At 41.2% G+C, this 19,111-nt stretch overlaps 1 protein-coding gene across 1 annotated transcript; it reads left to right on the top strand.

Moving 5' to 3' along the window:
- The first annotated feature begins 3,930 nt into the window (after positions 1 to 3,930).
- trhra (thyrotropin-releasing hormone receptor a) lies at positions 3,931 to 18,987 on the top strand. Its single transcript, XM_035162792.2, has 2 exons — positions 3,931 to 5,175; positions 15,451 to 18,987. The coding sequence occupies exons 1-2, from the start codon at positions 4,366 to 4,368 to the stop codon at positions 15,868 to 15,870; spliced, it is 1,230 nt and encodes a 409-aa protein (XP_035018683.1). The 5' UTR covers positions 3,931 to 4,365; the 3' UTR covers positions 15,871 to 18,987.
- Positions 18,988 to 19,111: the final 124 nt, after the last annotated feature.

The raw sequence follows: 19,111 nt of genomic DNA, 5'->3' as shown, positions 1-19,111 counted from the left end.
ACACCCACAGCCAATATAGAATCTACAATTAACCTAATCCCAATCTGCATGTCTTTGGACTGTGGGAGGAACCTGGAGAAAACCCACACAGATGGAACATGAAAACTCAACTCAGAAAGAGCCCGATGAGGGATTCAAACCAGGTACCTTCTGGTGGTGACAGTGCTAATCACTGCACCTTATGCTCTCTGTTAATATGATGTGAAAATAACAACCTGTAAATACTGTTAATTGCCCTTCCAGTTTCATTTCAATTGATGTATTTACGTGTTTTACTTATAACTAAAATCATTTGACTCAAATTATCAAACTTAAATGAATGTTTAGCACACAGACATCAGAGTGGTAATACTTTTCTCATCTAACTCTTAGCTGAGAAGCAAACGGGTGCATTTCACAATATGTCAAACTAGTTCTATAAACTAGGAATTGATAACCACTAGCTGTACTTGGTGTTTTCAATCCAGAGGTATTTAAACAAATGAATAAAAGGTTGTTTTTCAGGTTATAAATCAATATTCATGAATCAAAAACTAACCAGCATTCAGCGCACTTGGGTCACAGATGTAACAAACACGTGCAACGCCCTGTATAATAACCATGGAATATTATAGCTGAAATAACTGTTCCCGTTAAGAAAATCAATACGGGCTCTAATTTACTTTGGCCAGCCTGCTGTCTCTGACACCCCAGGTGGATGAATCCTGCAGGCAGTGATCACAAAATGTCTCATCCACCTGTGAATTGTGTTGTTTTTACCCCTTGACCCCCTGCAGGCAGCGAGGAGGACTGATGATCTGCCACCAGAACAGAACACTTCATTTAGCCCTCCGCTGATTTGATGTAACAGACACAGAGAGAGGATCGATATGAGGTGGCAATGAATTAATACAACAATAAATTACGTGCACCCTGACATGAAATCTTTAGAGGGATGTCGGGGTTAACATAGAGAATTGACCTGCTGGAGGGAAGGAGACTAGGGAGCACTTAAAACACAATAATCCACTGCTGATATCGAAAAACACCACAACAGTCAGGCAATCTTAGTTTCTATCCACAGATCCGTCTGATAATCTCTTTACCTCAGTCCTATAAACTGAGACTTACTTCCTTCCAGGCTGGTTTTCCTGCAGACTGCAGGAGCTCCCATTGCAAAGGAAGCCTCCTGGGATGGTTATCATAGACAGTAATATAAACAGCTGCATCGCCTACTGTGCTGAAATCTGAGCCATTTCCATCCTACCCATTTTCACAGAGCCCATGCAGTTTCGCAGGGAATAACAATCACACTTATCTGGACGCGTGTTGAGCGACTGGCTCCAACCGCAGCCAGTTTGTTCATCTTCTCAGGGTCTAAGCCAGCAGAGGGAGGGAGAATACAAGTCACAAATCATGAATACGTATGCCTCAGTTTGTTCCACGGCAGATATCCTGAACATGAACACACACAGCAGAGGACGTTCTCTCCCAACGAGTCTACCTCAGATCCTCTATCTATAATGTTACAGGTGTTTATCTCAAAGGGACGAGAATTGCTACCACAGCAGCCGCGTGTGTGTGTGTGTGTGTGTGTGTGTGTGTGTGTGTGTGTGTGTGTGTGTGTGTGTGTGTGTGTGTGTGTGTTGTAACACTCCTGAGACCCCACACACCTGTTTCTACATTGCAGTGATGTAATCTGGCCTAACAGATTGAACGTTCATTTCTTTTCCTTGTCGATGAGGCATGCAGGAAGTCAGTGGATGCAGGCAGACAACAGAATGAGAGAGAGGTAGAGAGACCTAGAGAAACATATGAGCAACGGAACAGGTAGATTGGGCGGTTGAGAAAGAAGCAAACAGACAGAGGCTACATCCATATACTCTGTTTTTGTTTGTAAACACATCAACTCTTCATCTGCTACAGATATGGACTTTTAGAGCTGCTAAAAGTGAAAAGTTTGAAAACTCCTGCCTTTTATTCTGGACGGGCAGAGACTGAGACGTTTGGAAACAATCACAACAGCTTGCTGGTTGGCTCTTTGTGGTGAGCACGTAGCCATCGAGAACTCGTCAGATTCCCGTCACATGACCCTGTTCCAGAGGAAAACAACCAGCTTTACACTCAGCTACCAGTTTAGAACACAACAAGAATAATCAATAACAAACGTGGCTGACCCCGCTGTCTTTGCTAAAAGCTGTTAGTGCAGTTAAATTCTACATTTTACAATAATACAACTGCTTACATGTGCGTGAGACGAGCTATAATTAAAAAATGTCATTGTCAAAAGAAAACCTACTTCCAGACTTTGCCTTTGTGTTCTCATGCAAACGAGCCTGTACTAAAAAAACACAATATTAATCAAAAGCAGTGCAAACAGGCTGCTGTTGTGCTTCTCCTGATTCCAAGTCCTGCTGTGAGCATTTTGGATCCACCACATAAGATGAAACATTAGAGCAAATATGCACAATAAAACAGTTGGGTAACATTGTGCCTGAGTGATGCCACAAGAAGCTTAGACTGATCTGATTGTGCTTTATGGGATTATACTTTCTCTTACATTACTAACTTGTAGGTAAATAAGCTACAGAAACATTTAAGTCCCTGTCCCAGCAGGTTATTACACCTAGAACTTCAAAATCTTCCAAATTACACATTCAAAAGGTTTGTCATGAAAAGTATCCCCTCATGGCCTTACAATGATTAAGTGTATCTATGCCCCTTCCTTCCACATTTCAAGACTGGGACACGTGACTATGCTGAAATGGCCCCGCCCCACGTCTCCCCACCCTCACAGCTCACCTGTAGCTGAGGAACCTTTTCCCAGCTGCTGAGCTCCACTGCACAAGTTGACAGGATTGGTTGCCCCATACAATCAATGCCAGTTTTCCGACTCACTGCCTCTCTTTAATGGGGCAGTTTATAACTTCCATGTCTGACATCATAAAGTGGTTTGACACAGCTAATATCAGGTTCTCCTCCATCTTGGCTCACAATGAGAACTTAAGGTCCAGTGTGTAAGATTTAGGTGAAAGGGATCGATTGGCACTAATTGAATATAAAATAATCCTAGTGATGTTTTCACTAGTGTGTAATGATCTAAATTATACCAATTGTTGTTTTTTTCCCCCTAAAATTAGCCCTTTATATTTAAATACTTTATATTGACATTGGGAGCCGGTCCTCTCTTTGGAGGCCACCGTGTTTTTTACAGTAGTCCTGAACAAACTAAACACCTTTTGAGTTTTTAGGACAGCTGAAGGCTACCACAGGTTCTCTCTCATGTTTGGAAGGGGAGGATGAGGTGAGGAGTATATATCACAACTAGATGTCACTAAATTCTACACACTGAACCTTTAGGCAAATCGCGGCCAAGTAAGGTCAACCACACGAGCGTCTTTGCTATTGGACAAAGCTGTGATGTCTATGGTCAAACTTCAGGAGAGGAAGTAAACAGGAGTCGAAGGTTTGTTATTGCCACATTTGCGAATATGTGATTGTGCTCTTAAGGTGGAAATACTCTGCCATGGTGTGTTTGCTAAAAATATATGTACACACACACACAAATAAGTACACACAAATAGACACACAAACACACACACACACATATATATACACGCACGTTTATTTCAACATCCTTGTGCAATCATCCTGTATGATTCTCAACTCACAATATTCCCATCTGTAGTGAAAGGTGTATATTATGCACATATTCTCTGTATCTTAATTTGGTTTTTCATTCTATTTTATTGCCCAATTTACATTTTCTCATCCACCTCATTCTGACCATCCCCTGGTGTCAAAGGTGGGTTTCTCCCCTGCGTGTGATCTAAAAAAGTTCATCTTGTCTTGAAATCCAAATGACAGGAGATAAAGTGTGACTTTCTGCAGTAAAACCCGTCAAGTGTCTTTGTGCAGTAAGAAGCACCCGCCTGCACCGGAGGAGGTAAAAGAAGGGTTTCAGTGTGAGTGCACCGCGAGCTGCTGTGTGCACAGTGTCTGAGAGGCAGGGCTGGGCGCTGGGCAGGACGCGCTCAGTCATGACCGGGTGAGCAGGGAGACAGGAGCGCAGCGCGGAGCGGAGCTGCAACACATCCTCGCTCTGCAAACTTCTACCAACAACAGCCGAGGCTTCACTTCACACTCTTTGTTTTGACGCGATGGAGAACTGTGCTGGAGTTTCATGATGCAGCATCACAGGCTGGATTTGGAGCAGACGCAGTGGGACTGGATTACCTCTGGATGAAGGGAAGTTTTTTGCAGGATTTGTAAGCGGGCTCCTGTTGGCACTTGTTGGCTCTTGGGGCCCTGATGATTTGATGTATTGATCTTGAATGCCTGGTGTGGTTCTCGTAAAGGCGCACAGAGTCCCAGCCTCCCGCTGTAATGGCAAACCTCACCATGGATAACATGACAGTGCTGAATGACACGTCGGTGCAGGACAATCACACCCTGGGCCAATGGACAGACTACACTGTAGAGTACAAGGTGCTCAGTGTGTTCTTGGTGTGCCTCATATGCGGGGTGGGGATCGTGGGGAATGTGATGGTCATCCTGGTGGTGCTGACCACCAAACACATGCGCACTCCCACCAACTGCTACCTGGTGAGCCTGGCCGTGGCCGACCTGATGGTGCTGACGGCCGCCGGGCTGCCCAACATCACCGACGCCCTGTACGGCCAGTGGGTGTACGGTTACGCGGGGTGCCTGGGGATCACCTACTTGCAGTACCTGGGGATAAACGCGTCCTCCTGCTCCATCACCGCCTTCACGGTGGAGCGCTACATCGCCATCTGCCACCCCATCAAGGCGCAGTTCCTGTGCACCTTGTCCCGGGCCAAGAGGATCATCCTGCTGGTGTGGGCGCTCACCTCCGTCTACTGCGTCATGTGGCTCTTCCTGTCGGACACCAAAGAGTTGGTGTACGACAACGCGGTGCTGCTCAGCTGCGCCTACAAAGTGTCCAGGAGCCACTACCTGCCCATTTACTTCACGGATTTCGCGGTGTTCTACGTGCTGCCCCTCATGCTGGCCACGGTCCTGTACGGGCTGATCGCCAGGATACTGTTCCTGAACCCGCTGCCGTCCGACACAAAGGACGGCAGCACCAAGAAGTGGAAGAGGGAGATGAGCCAGGGAGGGAGGATGATCAGCTCCGGGGGCTCCAGCAGCACCACGGCGGCCTCCCGCAGACAGGTGGGCCACTGTTTGTTCACCAGCTCCATCACTGTGTTTGTGTAGCGGGAGGGAAAGGCAGCTGCAGCGCGACCTCAGGTCAGCTGCCCCCTTCCACCCCACCCCCCCAGTTTGATCCTCCATCAGAAACTATAGTGTGATTGATCTGATTCAGCTCCCCTGCTTGTCAAATGACAATGTGGACATGATCTCATTCATACATTGCCCACACGTAGTATTTAAAAAAAAGAGCCTTCCTTCATCATCTCATGATTTTCCCTCTTATAATCACTGACTGCTTGATTATTCCACTCGAAACCACTTTAAACTCCAATCTGTCCAACATGTCAAGTACAGTTTGGTTGAAAGACAGATCTTGGCTCCTGAGTGCCGGTTGTGGTTTTAAGCTCTCCTTTATGAGCAGAGAATGACAAACACTAATAAACAGCACAACATTTTATAAATCTGAGGTAGATCACTTGTGTGTTATAACTCCTCACTATGCACAATGCAATATATTGACATATTGAACTTTTGACCTATTGCTATTGAAAGAAATTATACAGCGAGATTTGGGGATATTGTTTTATTGCCTATGGTTCTACCAGTAACTGAAACAAAATCCCCTCCCTAAAATACATATTTTGATTCACAAAATCTGGATCATTATCTGGATCCGCACCAGATGTCACCTGTTCATACTCTACATGTGCCTGTTTCTTTCTCATGAAGATCCCTGCAACACCCAATGTTAAAGAAGATGAAACCAAACAATCCTGGATCTTACTCAAATGAGCTCCAAAAGTTATTCAGTCAAACATCTCATTTACAGCTGGTTGGATGTACACAGGATGCTTTGCCATCTTACATTTTAAATTAGGAAACTGCACAATTTAAGAAAGCTGTTATCTACATGTTCTGGCATAGATCTGCCTGTGTGTAGCTATATTTAGTTTCTTATTTTAATGATCTAAACCAGCAGTTCCATTGGAGAGTCTCCTAATCAAACCCTTCTGAGGGGTGTGGTTTGCAGCTCTACATCACATTTCTTTATTTGTGTATATAAATTAATATCTCTGAGTAAAGCAATCAAAATTAAATCAAAGTAGTCATCTACGCTATGTAATTTCAATCCTGGAGAAACTTGAATTAATAATAAAAAACCTCAATTTCACAAAACATGTTATGAAGCTAAATCTACTTTATAACATTAATGCAAGACGTTTTTCCCATTTGAATAGTTTATTTCTATTAAATTATCAGAGTGGTGACCCTTGCCTCAAAATACAGAAATGACCATAAAGCATGTGTTATTTCACCAGAAGTGTTTCATGTTGTATGTGTGTTTTACATGTAGTGCATATTAATATTACTAAAAAGTAAAGAAAGATATGTACAGTATGTCATTCTACTTAAAAGCCGATAGAGATCTTATCTGTGAGGGGTTGTGTGTAGTCAACACCAACAAAAGATCAACAGTTTCAAAAAATCTCTTGCATTTGCAGCTGAGCTCTCTGAGCCCGAACACATGGGAAATATAAGGAATATAACATCAGTCCCAAATCAGGTTTATAACAAATTCTCATTCAATTAGGAAAAGGAACAGAGTTTAATGGTGGTATACTAAAAAAATTATGTTAACCTTTTGAGCTGTTCTGCTTGAGCTCTTCAGGAGCTGTTGCTATACCACAAGGACATGTAGCTATGTATGAAAAATATGAAAAAAATAAATAAAAACAAAGAAAATATCCAAACAGGTGAAAGCTGACCCTGACTTGACTCAATTTACATTTGAATAGAGTTTAGTGAAGTGCAAAATCACTTTCCACTTTCTCAAAAACATCTTCTTAAATCTCTGACACACATTTATAGTAGAGTTCACAGTAAATAAGAGTCAAAGTAAAAAGAGTGATGAAGACAACGGGACCTATTATTGGGTCAAATCCTGTTCATAATGATGGAACTCAGAGATTAACAAACCTTTAATTGACCTTTTTTACTTTTTGTGAATTGAGACTTTTCTTTTTAAGACACTGCATTATGACAAAACTGTTCCATCCTCCTGACGTAGTTGAAAATAACAGTGGATGCTCTGAGGCACAGACACTACTGTGGCAGACACTCAGGTAGATAGCAGAGCTCGACGTTTGTTTATCAGATCACGAGGAGACGCTCTCCTGGAATGACAGGGGGTGTGGTGCCCCGAGGCAGCTCCATACTCTAAATCAGTTAACCCCAACCCAAATAGGCTTTTGGCTTGTTTTTTTATTATCTTAAACACACCCACCATGCGTGTTTGCATTAAGTGCTCATTGTGGACATATAAGGAACAATCCCTACCGTGTACGTTAGTGAATTACCCAAAGGTCAAGAAATAATGAGGACTGGGTGTCTCTCTCACTGGTGCCCCTTTCCAGTCAAATTAAACTCACCTCAGTGCAGCTCAAACACCACAACATAGAAGCGGAGGATATTTAATTTCAAACCTGAAGTTTCACATCAGGATTATCACCTGGTTAATAATATATAACAAATCCAGGCTTTGTTAAATTTGTACAGATTTGAACAGTCTTCCAATTTGGAAATCAATCTGAATAAATAAAGAATGACTCATGAGGTGGTTTTAAAGTAGCAGTTCTTCCCAACACCTTTGCAGTTGTCTTTTCATAAATGTGATTTAATTTATAAAGAATGCAAAGCTGTATTGAAGCTCTCTTTTTTTACATGTAAATATCTGCTCTATCAAATTATAATTATTCTTCTATCTAGATTGACCCTATTGCTTATTGAAACTACAAGGGCACTCAGAGAGCGCCTCCGCCAAAGCTGACAGGACACTTTATCATCGAATTGCATCTACATGTAGTGAGACTAGAAAAGTTCCGCAAACTGCTCCCATTAAAGATGGGGAAAATATCCATTCTCCTATGAAGTTAAAAGGAATATTTGTTTCACTGTACAGAAACTGAAAGATCACCCTCCTAGAAATATTGATTTTGATTCACAAAATCTGGATCATTTTCTGGATCCACACCAATGGCATCTGTTTTTTTAGATACCAGTGAAATGTCCGTTCTAAACCTACCTGTTTGGAATTGGCTGTTTGTCTGGTCTGTGGTGATGCTGGATGCAGCTTATCTTTCCTGAAAATGTAAAAGTGACCTGCAGTAATTGAACCATGGCAAATAAAGACCTGCTGCAGGACTCAGTCCACAGAATCTTGAAGCTGCACCACCAGCTACACAAATAGCTTATCACCCGTTTATTCAAAGTTCAGTAATGCTCCACTCCGGTTTACAGACCCTGAACTGAAGTGTTGGCTGCTGTTGTCGTTGTGTCACGTGTGTTTATGAGTCCCAGCCACTACCTCTACAGATCGTTGGTCGCCTGTGTGATGGAAATTTGACCTGGTGAGACTTCTGAAATAAAGAGATTAGCAAATAATAGTCTTTTAAGTAAACTTTATTCCTTGCAAGGAAGGTCAGACAATCATACAGCATGCGAAGAGCATTCTGCAGAGGGAATGACAAAGCAACAGTTGCAGGCGTGTGCTTTTTATGCAGATGCAGTGAAGAGATGTGAACTATGTGTATGAACTGAGTGAATATTAAAATCCCAGGAGATAAGACCCAGACACAGGCTGAAGGCCTCTTCGAGGTCTTGGTGGGGGGAGACGGGCACAGTCTCAGTTTTGTGGCTCTGATGTCATCTTGGCAGTTACACAAGCAGAAATAGTATGCATAAGCAGAGATAATATATAGTGTTGTATAATGGTAAAATTTTACACCTGTTTATTTAAAAATATTTATTTTGCAATCTATCACGTTTCCAAATTGCATCAAATTTGACACTCCACTTCGTTGCATGCGGAACAATACACATGCTAAGTGTGAAGGTAATAATTTGAACAGTTCTTGTGATTTCTGAAATCATTAGACAAAAAACTCTGCGTTATTTCTCGAGAATTTTTTTTTTAAAACTCGCAGTGTTAAAGGAAAATGAAAAAAAAAATCCTGGTTCCCCCTATCTTAATTGAATCTGCACGGGAAAGCAATGTATTCTTCCTTGGCCCACAACCAATTCTTCCAAGCTTCAAGAAAATCGGTTCAGTAACCTTTGCATAATCTTGCTCACAGACGGACAGCAATGAAAACATAACCTCAGTGTTGAAGGTAATCGTGTAGATATTCAGATGGGAGTTAGTCGCATGAAACAACTAATCAGAATTGTTAAGCAAAATTAAAAACTGTTTCTTGAACAGCCTTGTCTGATTGTTCAGTGGAGGACATTAGATATTTGCTACTGTCTTCCCACTCAGATCCTTTGTATACTTGGATCACCTGGGTCCTGTGCTACGAAGCCAGATTTGCTTATTCAGGGTTTCTGGTCCTTTGAAGCTCGTTCACTTCTTATCAGGGTTAAATCACCATGGTAACTTCTGCTGAATGGCTGAACTGCTCCGGAGCAGGTAAAGTTGGTGATAAGAGATCAACCTGTATAAAAGCTCCGCCCACTGACCAATCAATTCCTTTGAAACATGACATCAGCGTTCTTACAGCATCCCGTGGAGCTGGGTGTGGATTGTTAGAGTCTCTGAGGAGGACCAGGGTCTTCAGAGACCCACACAATCCTTTGACCTACTCTGATGAGTATCTAAATGAAAGATACAGATCCTCATTGGAGAGAATGATAAACCTTTGTGAGCTGCTGGAGCCGAACATAACCACCTTGACACGTAGGAGCAATGTGCTCACAGTACCACAGACTGTCTGCGTCGCTCTACGTTCCTTTACTTAAATTACTGATATTGATGTACAGGGTGTGTTAGCGGCGGGATAACCAGACATAGTTAAATACTTTTATCCTTCCCTTTAAGTAGGTGAAATTTAACATTTATTTGGAATGGGGGATAGATAGTTTACAGATTTACTTTGTGACAGCCCCCATCCCTCCCTCTCCTCTCTCTCTCTCTCTCTCTCTGAGACTGGTGTAGTCAGCATTCACCAGAATGACACTGTTGCGCTGTGAGTTCTCTCCTAAAAGCGAAGGATAAAGGAAGTTTAAAACAATGTCTGGTTTGTTAAGTCAATGCCTGCTTCTAACACACCCAGTACAACTCAATCTCTCCCTGTCACCTAGATGCAAAGTGCGCACAGTCACGTTCATGGCGCACGAAAATAGGTCCATATGTTTTTATTGACTAATAATAGCAAATGTTTCCACCCCGGTGTGTCCCCAGAGTCAGTGCAGATAGTGTGTGTCAAACTAAAGCTCATTATAGATGCTTGATAAATTACACATTCACACAATAAGAGATGTTGTACCTGCTACCCTCTTCCTGCATTTAGCAGCTCTAACTGTGTTTCTTTTAGTCTGGATAATGTGTTTGCACTCCTCTTATTTTTCTAACATAATAGTTTTCTCCTTGTTGTGAAATATGTGGTCAGTTCACTTGTCCATGTCCGTGATTGGTCTTATGCAGTAAACACGCCCCTTTCATCTGCACGCGCTCAGATTTGATGAGGAAAACCTGGTTTGACTTATCGAGTTGATGACCAGCTTCGTGGGACCGCTTAGCCTGATTGTGATTGTTAGGTTCCCCCGGTGATCGTAAATATATCCAGGGTGTGTTGAACTCGCTTCGTAGTAGAGACCTCTGGGTTGAGTCTACGTCATTGAGCCAGCCATATTCAGAGTACCCCTGGTGTCTCCACAGGAAATCTCTTTCTAATCTGTCATGTTTGTTTAGTGTGAAATCAATTAAAGGGACAAAGAAGGCAGCGAAATGATCAAAGTCTTGATCATTTCTGTGGTCAGCTCATTTGCATCAGGAGCTGTGGTGACATGTCAGAGGCTTTTCATCAGAGGAGCAGTGAGCTCACTTTTTAGAGGACACAACCTTCAATCAGTAATCAACAGGGAAAGAGTTACACCTGGAAAGATGAGCAGCAGGATGCGTTCAAGTGTTCTCAGCTCAGATTGTTCAGCTCAATCAAACCAAAGAAAGAGAGAAATGTGATGAAACAAAAAGATAAAGAATAGCTCTTAGTCCACAGTTTTTTGTGAGTAGTAGAGCATGTGGTGGCAATGACTTCTGCACCAAGTTTGTCCAAGCGGAACATTTCTCTCCAGACTCTGTGATGTAAAAATAAGACATTAAAGGACCAACAGACTAATGAGGGTGACTCATGGTCTTATTCTACATAGAGTCAGGCGGACGACGTCTCTGTGATTCTAGTTTGAATTACCTCCGCCGAGGAGCTCATTCACTCCTGTCCATTTGTCTGTGTGTTTGTAAGCAAGACTACACAACAGAACAGATTTCCATGAGAGTTCATAGAAGGATGTAGTATGGGTCAGAGAGGTACCCATTTAATTTAGGTGTAGATTCGGTTCAAGGGGCAGATCCAGGACTTTTCTTTCCTCTTGCTTTAACATTGTGAGATAGGGTGTTTTTTAACGTTTTCACTTTCTCATCATGAAACTTGATGAGAAAAATCTGACATATTTAGGGAACTGTTATCCATGTGTCTGAGAAATTTGGTGAAGCTTGATTGAATGTAAGACATTGTAACATTGTTGGAATTACAATTATTGATTGATTAATATGTGTTAGGCTTTCTAGGCTATGAGGGGATAGATGCCTAACTTGACTGAAATAACCAGGTTTAGTTTCCAGGATGTCATATGTAAATGATAATATGGATTGTTTTTAAATATGTGACCATGTCCAGAAGTGCCACTACTATGGTTAAGATATCATTACATGTTAAGTAACTAAAATTATCTTTAATCTAAATTTTTCATAAGAATGATGTTTTGAATTCTGCTTTATAAAGACTGAACTCAACCCAGAAGAGACAAGTTTGTCGCAACTAAAAAAAAACGACTTCTTTTGACGTTAGCTGCAAAGTCACCTAAAGATGGTGGTATAAATGATTATCGTGTTTTATCATGTAAAGTGTGTATGTAGACTCTCAACATTGAATTCAGGAGATCTTTGTTGTCTTTCAAAAAGATGGAAGCTTATCGGCAAAATGTAATTTAAAGAAAATTATCTCCGAACATGGGAAGAAACTAGAAAACATAAATGTAAGGAATTTATTAAATGTCAATTTCTTATTTTAAATAGATATGTTAGTTAAGCGTATAAATGAGCCACAGTTTTTGGTGCGTGTGTCTACAAAGGTCATCCCAACACACAATTAGTGTAGTTAGCTGTGTGAAAAATGCAGTAAAATAGACCTGGAGCATAAAACTATGCTTCGGTCTGTTTTCCACAGAGGTATAGTGAGCTGTTACGCGCCCTGTGTAGAACGTTCAGCTAATTGAAACATACATTTGAAGACATGCATGAGACGGACGACTGAACTGCTTTAGTGTTAGGGTCTGTAACAGAATGAAAAACAGGCACAAATGCAGTTTCATGATTAACTTGCAGTTTAACAGCTACTGTATATGAACATAGTTTTACTGAATGAGACCTCTTGGTATTATTTTCATGAAGATATCCAATTTCAGTAATTAATGGTGGTACGGGGTTTTGTTTTGTTAATTTTTTCTTGGAATATTTGGCCTGTAACTTGAGAACTTAGTGGATCTTTGCTGCTCTTGAATGCGCCTTTGTGAGGATGAGGTGTAGCTGCTTTCCCTGCTGATTGATTATTGTGTGAGGTGCCCTTCAAAAGCAGAACTCACTGACACTCTGATAAAGGCGCTGCACCACAAAGACATTGACAAATGAATCAAACGCTTTTGTGTGCTGCCCTTCTTTTCCTAATTCAGTTGATGGCAAACAAACACACTGAGCTTTTTCTGAAAAAAAAAAAGAGAACCAAACTAAATAATAGGTACAGGAGTGTTTTCTCTTTTGATATCTTGGGTTGGACCTAAGCAAAGTCAAGTCACCCCATCAATATTTAAGCAGCAGTGTGGCTGCACCATGTTAATCTGAATAGGCTTAGTCAAGTTGACTCAAGTCAAGGGTTTGGGTGGAGATGCAGCTGTGCTCACAGACCGGACACTGTTATTTTGGTCCGGTGGATTGAAGCTCTGTGACAATAGTTTTTAATGCTGGGCATATTGATCCTTTGAGCACCTATTACAACTTCTTTCGGGCTTAGTTCATTTAGTGACACCCATGGGTGCTCCAGGTAACAAGTAATAATAATAAAGATCCTAATGTTCTCATTGAGCAGCTACTTTTGCTGTCTTCAGATAGAACTCATGAGCTTGTGGTGATGGAAGTTTTGTGCGTTCACATTTCAAAATAATGTAAAAAATGAGTTCCCAACTGGTGAAACGCCTTCTCAAGTCAGACTCTGAATTTTTTTTGACGAATTGCTGACAGCATCACTTAAACCACTGAACATAATCAGCTCTAAACAGTAGTTCAATCAGGAGAGACCCTCGACTCAACCGTTTAGCGCACAGAGAAAGTGATGTCAATGTCATAGTCTTTTGGCGTTTTAGACCCCTATGTGATGTCATCAGGATTAGAAGGGGGTGGAGCAGAACGTAGGATATGAATCCCCCTAGGGTCTATACACTGGGGGTGGTTGAGGATCCAGATGAGTTGATGATGATTCTGCTGAAAACTGGAGGAGATTGGGGTGGAAGTGGATTATGCGCGTAACTGAATGACGGCTGACTGCGGAAGAGAGGAGAAGGGGTTTGACAGCAGCCGCATGATTGGCTGAAAGAGAGCAGAATCAGATTGACCATTTAAAAAGCCCACAATCAGCTGATTATTAAGCAAAGAGAGAGTGAGAGAATTGAGATTGATTGAATGGGGGGAAATCTTCCTGATTGAACTCACGCTGAGCTTCATTTTAGATGTCAGCTTTTCAATTAATAGACTTCTGTAAACTCAAGATGGTTTTACGATTAACATGCACATGTTTTAAATTAATTATATCACACCTGATCCTTTTCCTTTGCTCTACCGCAAATATTGGAAAGAGGTGTCAAGGTGCTCAAAACACATAAATATGAATTTAGTTATTTGAATCACAGGAATCTCAGGAAATGGGACCTTTCAAGGAGCACCTGAATGCAGAGTTAGTGTACACGGTACACTTAGCAGGCCAGCTGTAAGGTAATTTTATACGGCAAATGCAAAGATATAATGATGGGAGATTGTATATTTGCATTTTACTCAGAGGTGAGATAAAATGCTGAAGAGAAACTCTGTGACTTTTATTATTTTAACTTTTAAATTCAACAAAAAAATGTACTCTCATGGCTTCTGCCATTTCTGAAAATCTTAGTGAACACGTCACAACTCATGAACTCAGATCTGTCAGAAAAAGGATGAGAGGGTTGTTCTTACGGACTCTTCTTGTGAGCACTGCAAACACGACTCCATTTGAAGACAGCAAACAAAACAGAAGAGCAACATATGTGCCCATTTACAGTCCTGACAAACTCAAGTTTTGTTTCCCCACACACACACATACAGCAATAAAGGGCACAGTGGAAGTTGGTGTCATTGGTTACATTACTGAGAAACTGGTGGTGTGGAGCCTGCTGGCTGCAGCTGCTTGTCAAAAAGCCAAACATGATGCCTTGTTTCTGTGTGGATTCATTTTTGATGAATGATCGTTGTCAGCGCGAACATCTGTAACAAATACGTTGCCATATATTTGTGATTGCTCGACAGTAAAAGCAGCAGCCAAAGTTCTGTTCAGTAAACTTTGAGATTGTCATGAATTAAATAGAAAAAAACAGTAGTGCTGGATTACAAATGTGTATCCCTTGTGCACAGAAAGATCTCTTGAATACTACAAGTGTAACGGCACATTCCTTGATAAAGAATTTTCATTAATGGCATTTTTACATGTGTCAGTAGGAAAACCACAAGCGTAAATACTAAGAATACTGTTTGCTGCATTCCATTTAGCTGTCATGTGAACACGATATCTCAAGAATGCTTCCAGGGGATCCTTTCAAATTTGGTAGAAACATTCACTTGTATTCATGGATGAAGTGATTAGAATTTGGTCAAAGGTCAAGGTTACGGTGATTTAAAAAACAAAGTTTTGATCTTGTGAACGCAACATCTCAGAAACATCTTGAGTGAAATTCTTAAATTTCTGAACAAACATTCATTTGGACTCAAAGATGAATTGATTAGATTTCAGTGGTCAAACATCACAGTAACCTTACATGAGCCTGATTAAAAGAATATAAGTAGAAGCTTCGCTGGTTGGTGAAGGCTGCAACCACAGGACTGTTTTCTAGTCTGTCATTTGATTTTGTTGCTGCAATTACTAACTCACGACTGAACTTTATTAGGTGACCAAGATGCTGGCTGTGGTGGTGATCCTCTTCGCCTTGCTGTGGATGCCCTACCGGACCTTGGTGGTGGTCAACTCTTTCCTGGACAAGGCCTACCTGGACACCTGGTTCCTGCTCTTCTGCCGTCTCTGCATCTACTTAAATAGTGCCATCAACCCGGTCATCTACAATGCCATGTCCCAAAAATTCCGTGCCGCTTTCAAGAAGCTGTGTCAATGCGGCACCCAGCGCATGGAGAAACCAGCCTCTTACAGTGTGGCACTCACCTACAGTGTCATCAAGGAGACGTCCAATGGTGAAAGTCCCGACCACTTCACTACAGAAATGGACGCGTTCAACACACCAGCAGATCAGTACCGACCCACCAAGAGGATACCGTATGTGGAGCCTTCCCCTGGCGGTGATGTCAAAGTATGAATAAAACCAAACATGCTCCACCGATCAGCAGATATCAGAGACTGACAGCTGCAGTATGGATTAAGTCACCCAGTGGACAGTCCAGTCAGTTCTAATTTATCTGAGGAGTTTTCTCTCTGAAATGTTTCGTTTACTTGACAAGCCCATTTACCAGATGCCAGATAGGTAGGAGAAAAATGAGCTGCTTTGTAGTTTTTTAGTATTCTGTACAGAAAAACTAAAAATTAGTTATCATGAGCTGTTTGGTACACCTGCACAGCACTGAAGAGCGGAAAACACCTTTTTAATGAAATGTGGCTGGAAAATGGGAAACATGCACCCAACCCTAATAGTATATGATGTAATGCAGAAACATGTTTTGTATAAACATTAACCCAAACTGTCACAGAAAAAACTTGCATGAGAGCAGCATGAGAGCAGTTAATCATCACCTTGGTTTGGTTTAAGCAGACTTCCTCCACATTTACAGTAGCAGCCTCTGTTGAACCAGTGGATATTTTAGGGCTGGGTATGTCAATATTTATTAAAATATAAGTTTAGTTAATCATATTCTGTTCAGCTTGAAATTCAAATGTAGTAAGGAGAAAATTTGAATCAAGCACATAGTGTGGTTTGTTGCCTCTGTGTTTTCTGAATATCATATCTAATGGGGAGAGGTGTAGCCAAAGTATCTCCACACCACACGTATTTCTACCTCGTGAGCACTTGAGCTTTTGTTTTCTGTGCGAACACGGTTTCCTCGAAGGCATCTTTAACTCAACCAACCTATTTAGGGAAGGTTTGTATCGTTGGGCAGTAACACAAAACAATTTGCAGTAACTTGATGGATTTGTGTGTTTACAACTCGGAATTACTAATGAAAATTCAAAGGGATTGCATTTGTCACTAACTGTCTTAGTTGGGGAGGCAATTAGCTATTAGGAAGATAATGCTCTTCCCAGCGACTGACATTATTTTACATACATTCCTTTATTAGCTACTTTGCTCATGTCAATCAACTGGGTAAGGCTACATTCAGGAATCAGTTATTATAGCTGCAGAGTGTTGAACAATAGACTATATATAAAGATGGACAATGGGCCACCATCTTGCACATTTGGTGCCAGAGTCTGCACAGTAGTGATAGGGGGAGGGAGCCGAGGCAGCAAGGTCCAGTCGCTCAGCTGTCAATCATGACGTTTCACTCTGATTTTATCGCATCGAATAACTAACCAAAACCAAACTTACCCACAAATAAGATAAGAACTACCTGAAATGACAGAAACCATCTTTGAGAAAAATCTGTATGTACTTTGACTTTGCAGTTTGGCCCATGTCCACTAACATGGAGGATACAGGATTTATGACCTATACTGCAGCCAGCCACTAGGGGGCTTCTGTGAACCATGGAGCAGTCGTGTCATCCATCTTTGTATACAGTCTATGTTTTGAACCCTGCGGCTCCCCTGTGAGGACAGGACTTTCACGCAGTAATGGTAGCGAATTTTAACTAGCTGTTGATTGTGATTAATTACAGGCTTTTTGGCAAAGCACAATATCTTATTTTCTATATTTGTTTGAGCTTTTAATTGTTTTCTTTCTCTGCACTTGGTATATACATAAAATGTATTATGTGTGTGTGCGTGATGTAACTAATTAGATTTTCTTTTGAGTAATTACTAAAGAAAGTATTTTTAATATGTTTTGTGTAAATGTTTACGCAAACTGAATATGACAGCTTTGTCTTCGTGTTGGGTTGTTGACAAGCAATGCAAGTTATTGCCAGTAAATCAGTGTCTAATGTTTTTAATCATGGAAATGTTCTTTTCTGATCAGTGTTTATATTGTTTCCATCACCCAGCCCTAGGATATTTTTGTACCAACAGTACCAGTGCTTAACAGATTACTTGTAGCAAACAAACGTCCTCTTTGTTCATGTACCTCCCCAACAGAAGCCATGTAATCCAATTGACTCGAAATGCTCAACACCGTGACATTTTAATCTTGCTACTAGAGAGAAAAGCACTGACATGGAATTACATGACCTTTCAAAAAGGTCCAAGCAAAGAAAGGGACGGACATCAAGGACACATGAACCTGCTTTGTTGATCGCCTAAAATCTTATGATTTGAGAGAAAAAAACGACATATGTTTGCTTTGGTCTCTCTGAAGGCGACCACTGTGGACTCTCTGAGGAGCCAGTGAAGGACCGTGACCAATGTATAATAAGGATATTAATGAGGAAGAAATGTGTAACCCCAATGTGCAGATGGCGAGGCTGGTTGTAAAAGGGTCAAATAACTCTTGTGGCAGTAAATCACGGATATTGTGTTAGAGTGCAGTACTTTTCTGTGATTTATCTGCCAGGCTAAACCACAGAGCAATGACGGAATGTGTAAAAAGATCTCGACAAAGTGCCATTCTTGAGCTGGTGCAATTCAGTTTCTAAGTAAAGAGCTCACCCTGCCATTAAAAGAGAGAGAAGTCCTGCAGTTTCTTTAGCCTGGTACAGGTGTAAATTGAAGAGCACTCAGAGGGTATGGAAACTGAGTGAACTTAATGAAATGGAAATGTTTTCATACAGAACAGCAAGCTTTTTCCATCTTTATTGTAGTTGTCTGAAATTGATTGTGAAGTGCAATGTGAAGTTAATTAAATATTGTGTTATGTGGGTTTTTTCATGCCAGGGAGTGCATTTTTTTAATATCTCATTTAATCCACCATTCCATCGATGTGTTTTCTATCATTTCAAACCAGTCAGTGGAAGCTAACAATCTCCAGAGTGGAACGACTGAGAAGATGTTGTTGTTGATGGTAGATTGTAGCGTAAGGTACCACTACTTTGTGCACCTTTTCCTCCCTTTTGTTGAGACATAGTTCAGCTAATATTTTGGGGAACTAGAAGCTGTGTTGGAGACATTTTCTGTTCTGCATGGCACACAGTCTCCAGCATGAACACAAGATTTTGTGATGTGAACACAAAGATGAGAAAAAGCTGAAACCTGGTGTATATCCATCAAAGACCATGCTTTGTGCACATTTCAGTCTAAATGTAGCTTTTTTCTGCTTTTTGCTGTTTGATGGATTGTTTTGTATTTTGTATTGTTCCTTGCCTACAATAAACCCACAATAATTGCAGGGCCTTTTGAGTGGTGTATTATTGCGTCATCTCAACATCTCCTACTGTGACTTCTTTTGTTCCTGACTCTCCGCCACCAGCAGCCATCAAGGAAACGGTCTCCTCCACAATGCTGCAATGAAT

This window comes from Hippoglossus stenolepis, chromosome 8, assembly GCF_022539355.2.
Source record: "Hippoglossus stenolepis isolate QCI-W04-F060 chromosome 8, HSTE1.2, whole genome shotgun sequence".
Classification (NCBI taxonomy): domain Eukaryota; kingdom Metazoa; phylum Chordata; class Actinopteri; order Pleuronectiformes; family Pleuronectidae; genus Hippoglossus; species Hippoglossus stenolepis.
The sequence above is the reverse complement of the archived record's forward strand: the minus strand, read 5'-3'. Positions and strand labels throughout refer to the sequence as shown.

Coding starts and splice junctions, on each gene's coding strand:
- trhra (XM_035162792.2), top strand. CDS start 4,366: ATGGCAAACCTCACCATGGATAACATGACAGTGCTGAATGACACGTCG. Junction 5,176..15,450: donor CGGCGGCCTCCCGCAGACAG/GTGGGCCACTGT, acceptor GAACTTTATTAG/GTGACCAAGATGCTGGCTGT.